At 45.1% G+C, this 9,906-nt stretch overlaps 1 protein-coding gene across 1 annotated transcript in view; it reads left to right on the top strand.

Annotated features, from left to right (window-relative positions):
• The first annotated feature begins 1,529 nt into the window (after positions 1-1,529).
• Ttf2 (transcription termination factor 2) overlaps positions 1,530-9,906 on the top strand; it is a 34,417-nt gene continuing 26,040 nt past the window's right edge. The window contains exons 1-5 of the mRNA XM_006989088.4: positions 1,530-1,613; positions 1,699-1,801; positions 3,884-3,970; positions 7,029-7,095; positions 8,393-9,286. Coding sequence (XP_006989150.3) covers positions 1,586-1,613; positions 1,699-1,801; positions 3,884-3,970; positions 7,029-7,095; positions 8,393-9,286 — 1,179 coding nt within the window. The 5' untranslated portion in view covers positions 1,530-1,585. The remainder of the gene's footprint in view (positions 1,614-1,698; positions 1,802-3,883; positions 3,971-7,028; positions 7,096-8,392; positions 9,287-9,906) is intronic.

The raw sequence follows: 9,906 nt of genomic DNA, 5'->3' as shown, positions 1-9,906 counted from the left end.
GACCCAGCATTTCTGGTCTCCATCTCCTCACACAGTATCTATTTCACATGCACATACACATCTTTGAATTGTAATCTGGGAATAAAGAAAATACTTCAACTATTCATCTATAAAATTACATTGGCAAACTGTGGGTATACTGAATACACTTGGAAATTCAAGTCTTCCTCTAGCTCTTCAGAGTTTACTGCTTACTCCATTCATCCTGACATTTAAATACTATTTTATATTTATTTAAGCACTAGGTTTATATTTATTTAAGCACTAGGTATAGGCTTGTTCAGTCTTCTCTATTCAGTAAACCCCGTGTGGTTAGAACAGCTGTTTTTAAATAAGTGCATTAAATGAACTTTGTATTTCTCAAATACCTACTCCTCTTGGGACACCAAAAAAGCTATCTAGTAAGAACTGCTTAATTCATAAATAATATCTCGAGTCTGTCTCCCCTCCTCTGGACTCCTAAAATTTTACATTCCCCGTGTAGCCCAGACTTCTTAGACACTGCAGCTTTTCTGGCCTCATAGCAACTGTGTGTGCCACTCTGTAGGCTGCGACGTAAATATGAAGCCATCTCTATTGCAAGAAGGCTCCGACAGTCATTCCACCCCTTCTGTTCACTAATGGAGTTGATTACAACTTCTAAAGATTTACTTTATTTTTAATTCTGTGCATGTGGTTCTGAGTGTGCACAAGTGTGGGGGTCCAAAACAGGTGGTTGTGAGAGGCCAGAAGTGAGTGCTAGGAACCAAACCCTGCAAGATCAACCAGCAAGCACTCTTAACTTCTGAGCCCTGTCTCTAGCCCCTTGATTACAATTTCAAAAGCAATACTCTTTTAACGTCACTCTCGATTTTACAAATGCAAAATAAGTTCAAAAGGCTTGACAATGCAAAATACACCAAGTAAAATGAGCCTGCTCGCGAGGTCCGTTTGTCCTCCGGGTCTTCTCTCGGACTCTGGGCTGGCACATCTCAGAACCTCACCAACACGGAGGCAGCTGTGAGGTTCAAAGGGCGCAGAGCCTGGAACTGAAATCCTTGCAGCTGTTCTGAGACCCCCCTGCAACTGTTCTGAGGTTCACTCAAGCCTCTTCGACCTCGGGTGACCTTGGGGGGCCGGGGACACTACACTCAAAGGTTGTCGGGGGCGGTAAGGAAGTCTTTGTGCCTGCTCTGTTGACAGACAATACAATTTATTCCCGCAGTTATAAAGGCTCGGCCTCCTCAAACTTAACTCTCTCCGCCCACAGCGGCTGCTTCCCGAGTAACCGGGCGGCCCAGGCTCCCTCAGGCTGCCTCAAGGGCTCGCGGTTACTCGGGTGTCAGCCAGGCTCAACCTCTGCGGGTCTTGCTCCCTCTCGGGCCCGGGAACCTTCAGGCGTCCTCCCGGGGCCTCGGCCACGCCCCCTGGCTCCCAAGTTTGATTTCGGCGCGCGCCAAGCCTGAGGGCGGCTGTCATTGGTTGGGGGTAAGCGGATCTCCCGTCTGATTGGTCCTCCGGATCCAGGGGCTCGGACGCTAGGCGGAGCGTCGTGGGGGCGGGGTCAAGGGCGGAAACCCGGCGCGCCGGGCTTCCAGTTAGCGTCATGGAAGTGGTCAAGTGTCCGCAGCACGGTAAGGCTCCGAGTCCCGGGATTTCCTTCACGGGGCCTGTGGGACTGGCCTGGAGTGGCCGCTGATGACCTTCTTTTCTCCTCAGGGACCGTCTGCTTCTTAAAGACCGGCCTCCGCGATGGCCCGAATAAGGGGAAGAGCTTCTACGTGTGCCGGTCGAACACTTGCGGCTTCGTGCAGTCCACCGAGTAAGTCTCGAGCGCGGCGCCGATTCCGCGGAGTGAGCCAGCCTGGTCGCTTTACGTCCCCGGGCCGCGGATTCCTCCCATGTTCAGATCCTTCCAGACTCGGGTTCAAGTCTCTAGTCACTTGTCTGGCCTTACTGAGCCGGTCCCCTCTGTCCCAGCATCCTTTGCGCTCCCCCTAGAAAGTGTAGACAAACAGTGGACGTGGGGATTACTTAGCTAGTTTCGCACCAACTTTAGGTCGCCCTTTTTATTTTAATGTTTGAGGTTAAAAGCATTAGGAGTTAGATACCTGCTTTTTCCCCTGCATCTAAGAGGTGTGAGGTTAATCCATTTTCTTGAGGGAGCAGTTCTCCAGCGAGATCCAGTTTCTTTAGGGAGTAGTTAGTTCTCCAGCGAGATTTAGTTTCTTTAGAAACTGAAAGAAACGTCAGACCCCAGAGATCGATGCGCTGCTCAGGTGCTATGGATGCTAAGGCTGAGACCTGGAAATGTCACGCTTCTCCAAAGTGAGGAAAGTTAATACTGCCCTCCTGTGACAATCTTACATACCAGGTGTCTGCATTCTCTAAGTGGAATTAAACGGAATTAAACTACGTCATCATTTAACATTTCTTCCTGCTCTCTCGTCTGTTGAACTTTGTAGAGCAAAGTTTTTTTTTTTTTTCAGCATCATAACTTTATAATGGATATTAGTTCTTTAGTGCTAGAATGAGTTTATGGTTTATGTTTCTGTTGCATCAGGGTTTACTATTTATTTCCAGTTTCTAAATATATTGAGATTTGGTACTCCGCTCAAATGTTTTGAGACAGAAGCCTGCCCATGTTTAATAGGAATTAAACATCAATGCTACTATCAGGTTTGGTTCAAGATTAAGAGAAATATTCTTGGGGATTGGAGAGATGGGTTAGCATTTAAGAGCACTGGCTGCTCTTCCAGAGGCGCTAGGTTCCATTTCCAGCACCCCATAGGGGCTAGTGAATGTTCGTAACTCCAGTTCTGGGGGAATCTAACGCCCTCTTCTGGCCTCTGCAGGCACAGCATGTACATGGTGTACAGACATACATGCAGACAAAATACCCCTAAACAAAATTAAAAAAAAAAAAGCCCTCTAAAAAGAGAGTTAATATTTTTTTATTTTGTTTTTTTGAGACAGGATTTCTCTGTGTAGCCTTGGCTGTCCTGGAACTCACTTTATAACCCAGACTGGCCTTGAACTCACAGAGATCCTCCTGCCTTGGCCTCCAAGTGCTGGGATCAAAGGTGTGTGCCCCTGCCGCTGGTGATAGCATTCCGTAAATGGAGTGCCGCTTACATGGGTGCCCTACAGTACAAACTAGTACAGTACTTTCACTTGAGGCTTGAAGTGTGTCTGACAGCAGACTGAAGGCCGAAAACAGGGAGTCACCGGAGAATGCTTTAGACCTTCACTAAGACCTGCTCACTCTCAGCGCCGTACATATTTTCCTTCTGTAAGCTAGGAGGGACATTAAAAAATTATGCCAAGCAAAGAAGCAAATAGTAAATTTTTGTTAGAGGTAGGTGAGTGAGTAGCAGTAAATGACAGCTAATAGGGTGTTAATGGATAAAGAGTGATGGGAGAGCCTGAGGAGAAGTCACAGTGAGCCTGCCTTGTAGCCAGGCCTTAAACTACAGGTCATCCCTGGGAGTATTGCAGAGTAGATGTCCTATAACAGGCCATTTTGAACTCCTAACTATTGTCATGTTTTGTTTTAGGAAGTAGGAAGAGAGAAACTCTGGCTCTTTTCCTTTGCAAGCCACACGGATAATGATGTATGGGATTTTCGAGCCACACGTAAATCCTTAGTGTAAAAATCTGTAGTTAGGGTGGGTCTGCTGACACACGCTTGTGATCCTAGGACTCAAGAGGCCAAGGATGGATTGCTGTAAGTTTGCGGCCAGACTGGTCTTAGTAGCGAGTTCCAGGCCAGCCAGGGCTACACAGTGGGACCTTGTCTCCAAATAAATAAATAAATAAAAATAAGAATTCAAGCTTGGATTTGACTTCAGACTGTTGGCTTCTATTCCTTGTCTCCTAAAAATATTTTCTTTTCTCCTTCTAGTATTCCTGTTTCTTGCTGCTTATTGCATGAGGACTTTGTGGTAGAGCTTCAGGGCTTGTTTCTACCACAGGGCAAGAAAGAATGGAGGTGAGTGTCTATAGGAGCATCTAGAAGAATTTCCTTTTCTCTCTCTCTCTTTTTTTTCAATCCTGAAAGAGTTGCAGCTAGATACGCTTTTTATTGTTCTTTTTAAATTTTTATTCATTTTTGATTTTTTTTGAGACAAGGTTTCTCTGTGTAGCTCTGGCTGTCCTGGAACTCACTCTGTAGACCAGGCTGGCCTCGAACTCAGAGATCCGCCTGCCTCTGCCTCCCGAGTGCTGGGATTAAAGGCGTGCTCCACCGCCGCCCAGCTGTTCTTTAAAAGTCATTACTGAGGAACACACTGTGCACACATTGGACACTGTCTACCTTATCACTCCCTAAGTCAGCGGCTCCCCACCCAACGCCCTGGGGGTGTCAGTGACCCTCTCACGGGGTCATGTATCAGATATTTACATTAGGAGTCATAACTGTAGCAAACTTATGAAGTCGCAATGAAAGTAATTTTATGGTTGGAGGTCACCACAACATGAGGAACTGTGTTAAAGGGTCACTGTGCTAAATGCTGAGCAACTAGTTATCTAGAGAAGTCGGTGGTTAATTTCTGGATTACCAGCTCTGTGGTATTCTTCTCTAACTGTTCCCATTGCTAATAATATCAACTCACTAATTTGTTGACTTTCAATTCTGCTAATAGAAAGAGGGCAAAGGTCTGACATGCTAAGTACTCAATAAAGTACGGCTTCCCTTAAGGGCAGGGAACTCCGTATAGATGGGAGATGTTATTTGTAATGAGTATCAAAAGGTGAGTAGAAACTTAGCAGACACTTGATATTCTTTTAAATAAATACATTGCATTGGGTACCAAGGCATGAAGTACCATGACCACTTCAGAGAATTGCAAAAGGTTGGTTTGGTGGTTATTTATTTAGCTGGTTGAGATCAAACCCAGGGCATACTCCACCACTGCGCTATATCCCTGGCCCTCACTAAAGTGGAGACTTCAGGACGTAAGGTTAGTTGAGAAGGAAGGGATCATAGATGATAGTTTTTGTGTAATAGTCTGTGTGATTTAGAATTTGTATGTTCTGAGTCTCTGTCCCCAACTCAAGTACATTGAAATGCTTGCCATCCTTGTTTAAAAAAATCAATTGACCCTAAGTTTGGGTCAGTGTCTGAGGTGGTTAATTTTTGTCCATTTGATCATTGGATCATTTACATATTCTTGCATGGCTAATTATGTAAAATAGTATGTCTTCCAACTTCTTCAAGATTGTGCTGGCATTTGTGGGATCTTTGTATTTGCATATCAAATATAGATTCAACTTCTTAAATTTCTACAGAAAACCCTATTGAGGTTGCATAATTTACACAGATCAGTTTTGAGAGAGCAGACATCAATATTGACTTTTCCAGTCTGTGAGCATGGTGTAGTATGACTTTAAATTGTTCTCTCTGTTTTTAAATAATTTCCATTATAAAGTTCTCATACTCATTTTACTGACTGTGTTCCTCTGGTTGTTTTTAATTCTGTTGTAAATGGAGTGTTTGTTGCTGTTCTATGTGTATGTGAGGGGGTATGTGTATATGTATGTATGTGGGTATGTGTGTGTGCATGTGTGTGGATATGTAGAGGCCAGAGGTTGATGTTGAGTGACTCTTGGTCACACTGTACTTTACTATATTGAGGCAGGGTCTTCACTGACCCTGGAGCTCACCAGTTCTGCAAGCCTAGCTAGAAAGTTTGTTTTGGGGGACCCTCTGTCTCTGCCTCCTGAATGCTGGGACCACAGTTAAGTCTGCCTTACCCACCTGGGTTTTATGTGGGTTCTGGGTGTCAGAACTTCAGTTTTCATACTTGCAAGGAATCACTTTATTGAGTTGTCTCCTTAGCCTGTAAATGGAATTTTTTTAAAGTTATTTTTACATTGTTTTCCTTTAGTAGAGTGGGGCTGGCAAGTCTTATTAGGTGCAGTCTTGTTGTCTTGACACTTAGATCACTTACCCTTTGATCCAGAAACGCCTACCTCTATGTGGTAGAAGGCAACCAACGGACTTCTAATTGGCATTGAAAGAACCACGGAGATTCAGAAATGAACACAGTGGAGGAGAAGGGCAGCTGAGATAATAGCTAGAGTGTTACCCCTTGTCTTTACAGTAGCTCTGTTTTACAGGTAGATGTAAGAGTACTTTAGAGAGGTTAAGAAGGGAATCTGAGTTCCCACGATGAATTGAGATGGTGAAGCTGAGTGCAGTTCCGCTGAGAAAAACGGCTTGAGGAGAACTGGAATGGCAAGACATTCCCTGGTAGTGCATCTCAGTGTGCATCTCTCTCCACTTGCTCACCTAGAAGAGTGATGCTGATGGCCTTGAAAGGCCCTGGGTTGTGAAGAATCAGCTGCATGATACAGTGTGTAGTTTGCTAGTATCTTCTTTGTTTACCATCTTCCTTTTTTAGACTGTTTTGTGGCCTCCCTTCTGGCACGCACAGTATCTGTTTGTTTGGTTTTTTTTTTTTTTTTTTTTTTTTTTTTTTTTTTTTAAGCAGCCATTGCTGATCGCTTTCTCCATTTCATTTGGTCTTCATACAGAATAAAAAGAATAAACCCGTGCAGACTCTCTGGTTACTGTATCAATTTTGTTCTTGACTTTCCAGCCCTTAAAAATGTCTTCTGCAAGGGCCAGGGGGATGGCTCCATAGGTAAACCGCTGGCTGTGCAAGCATGAAGGCCTGAATTCAGATCTCTAGGTGTGCTCACCCTGGGCTGTGGTGAGACCTCTCTCTCTCTCTTTCTCTCTCTGTCTAATTATGGGGTTGGAGAGATGCCCAGTGGTTAAGAGCACATGCTGCTCTTTAGAAGACATGGATTCTGTTCCCAGTTCCCTATCAGGCAGCTCACAATTGCAGCCTTGTAACTGGTCCAGGGAATTCGGTGCCATCTTCTGGCCTCTACAGGCACTGCATGAGTGCGGTACACGTCTACACATGTAGGCAAAATACTCATACACGAGAAAAATAAACGAAAACCCTCTTTAAAAATTAAAAAATAAACTCTTAAAGACTTTCTGTAGCCTTAATTATTTGTATTTTGTACTCCATTAGGTTGTTCTTCCGATGCGCTCGAAGTAAGGCAGAGGGGAAGCACTGGTGTGGGAGTGTTCCGTGGCAGGTAGGAATTACCCTTCTGTTTTCCGTACTGAGGGCACCCCAAGTCCTTATGAACTGCTAGTGTCCGTCACACAGGCTCCGAGAGCTCCGAAGGGCTGTGTGACTGCTCAAAGAGCCAATGCAATGGTCAAAGCCTCACCATTTACCTCCTGTTTCACACAGATAATTTCCAGTAAATTAAACTAAAAGTAGTCAGTGTCCTCCTGCTTAGGAGAAAGAGGCTAACTTTCCCATCTTTTTATAGATCAGTACTTACCTGATTTTGACATAAGCTAAATGTAACTAAGGTTCCTAGCATATGAGCGTTGTAGGGATTTAGCAGAGTTACTATCTGGGATAGATATTAGATTGAACAACCTTTTCTTTAAAGTACTTTGACCTTGAAGAATCCTTGTGGGAAACAATGATTGTTTTCCTAAAGGGGTTTTATAGCCATTCCATGACTTTGGTTATAAGACACCTCAGGCACATCTGAGGCTCTTATATTATTGTGTATTACAAACAGTACATAATAAAGGACTAGAGTCAGAACATATGATGCTCTCCTTCAATAAAACATGTAAATTAGATTAGGGACCTTGGTATGAAAAAATACTTTATGTAACTTTCAATAAATACGCCTTTGTATGGCTGTTCGGGGTTCAGTCCATTAGAGAGGCTGGACCTTCCTGCTGCCACATAGGCCTTAAAATTTCATCTTGGAATGCCTTCTATCTTCAACTGACCTGTGCTACAAAATACACCCCAACATTTGGTGCCTAATGCAGGGCTTGAGGAAAGAGGGCTCCAGATACCCCAAGACTGGAGATAATGCCCATAATAATAGGTGAGGCTCCAGGATGGGGTACAAATACAAACATGGAGAATTTAAATTCTCCATCTCAAAAACAACAGCTAATACAATGGCTCCTAAAACAAAAGATGGAAAAAAAAAATCTTCCCAATAGAGAAAGGGAGGGGGAAGTCAAAAAAGGTGTCTTCACAATAAAGAAAGATTAAAAAACTAAACATTCTCAGTATGGGAGAGGAGGAGGCCCTACTCCTGTGCAGTACTCGTAAAGAATAGAGAAATGCTCTGGGTCAGACTTCGCCTCCCTTGAGCCCTGGGAAGGAGTGATCCGGTACAGAGGAGGAACAGGCACTGAAGGAAACAGTCATTGTGAATTGGCGTCTTTCTTTGTATATGCAGAAGTTAGGCATGGACCACGTTTGCTGTTTCCATTTCCTCCAAAAAAAGGCGTTTTGGATACAAGGGTGGCCTTATTTTACCTTATCATATACTGTTTTCATTGTCACAGGATCCTAATCCTAAAGACTATCCTGTAACCAGCAAGCCTCCGCAGGCATCTGAGTTACTTCCTCATCCTCCCAGCCAGCCAAGAAACCCATTCAAGGTGCTTAACACTAATCAGAAAGCAGCTTCCCAGAAACAGTTAGTCGAAGGAGATGGCGAGGGAAAGACAGCTGATAAGAAGCTGAGAGAGAACAAAGACCAGCTCTTGGATCAAAAGAAAGACCAGAAGTCCAAGTCTGACTGTAGGATGGAGAAAGACCCCTCCCCTGACCTGGTGACAGAAACACAGTCTAGAGGTGACGGGAAAGAACAAGGGGCGAAAATGAAGTTTCAGCCCCATACTAAGAAGACGGAAGGACTGGCTTCCAGACAAGGCCCTGGAGATGCGCTCCGAGGAACGTCTGTGGTTCCTCAGACGTCAGAGAGTGAGAGTCGAGATGTCCCAAACAAGCCAGAACCTCCGAGGGAAAAGGAAACCCAGCGTTTGCCTCAGAATGTCCCTGGTCAGAACCCAGAAAGCAAAGCCCAGAAAGAGGGCCACCTCAGCAGGGAGCAGGTCGGGAGTGGGGAGGCCCAAGGCAGAACAGGCACAGGTGCCCCCAGTGCCCAGGCTTCTCAGGAGGGAGCGCCTGGGCTCTGCTTTCGAGAGGCCCGCCATGCTGCCTCCAGCAGCGAGGACAGCGATGACAGCGAGGACGATGAGGGTGTATCCAGTAGGCCAGGCTCCCCACTTCTCTTTGACTCCCCTGTGGACTCCCAGAAGAAGGGGAGCCTCCAACCTTGCGATCAGCGTGTGCAAAGACAGCCGCCTGCTGTTGTGGGTGTCTCCAAGAAGGGAGAGTCGTGTGACCCAGCAGCCCAGCGTGCAAACCTTACGGCACAGCTGAGACAAAAGAAGGTGAGTCTTGGCTCTGCAGAGTAGACTGCCTTTGCAGAAGACCCCGGTTTGGTTCCCAGCACCCACGTCAGGTGGCTCAAACTGCCTACCCTCAGCTCCAGGGCATCTGATGCCCTCTTCTTGCCTCCTTGGTAAACTACTTATGTTTACGTACTTACACACAGACACATACAAATACACATAATTAAAGCCAAAAAAATTAAAAAGGGGCAGGAGGAGGGGGCAGGCCAGTCTTGACTTGAGCTTTGTCTCTAAAGTGGTTGTTCTTAACCTGTGGGCCATGAAGGACCCTTTCACAGTGGTCGCCTAATACCTCGGAAACAGATACTTACATACGATTCATAACTACCAAATCACAGTTCTGAAGTAGCAATGAAAATAATTTTATGATGGGGGTCACCACAACATGAGGAACTGTATTAAAGGTTAGAAAGGTTGAGAACCACTGCTCTAAGATCAGGGTGTTCTGGGGGCAGCTGGGAGACCCTCACAGAATTGAGTAGATTCCTGAGAGGGCTTTGTAGGTGGCTATTTAATACCTGCCTTTCCTATGTTTATGCTTAGGCTTCGTAAGCTAGTTGGTTTTGTTTTGCTTTTTAATCCTGGATTTTACATTCATA

This window comes from Peromyscus maniculatus, chromosome 6 (assembly GCF_049852395.1).
Source record: "Peromyscus maniculatus bairdii isolate BWxNUB_F1_BW_parent chromosome 6, HU_Pman_BW_mat_3.1, whole genome shotgun sequence".
Classification (NCBI taxonomy): Eukaryota; Metazoa; Chordata; class Mammalia; order Rodentia; family Cricetidae; genus Peromyscus; species Peromyscus maniculatus.
Note: the sequence above shows the minus strand (reverse complement) of the source record. Positions and strands in the feature narration are given on the sequence as shown.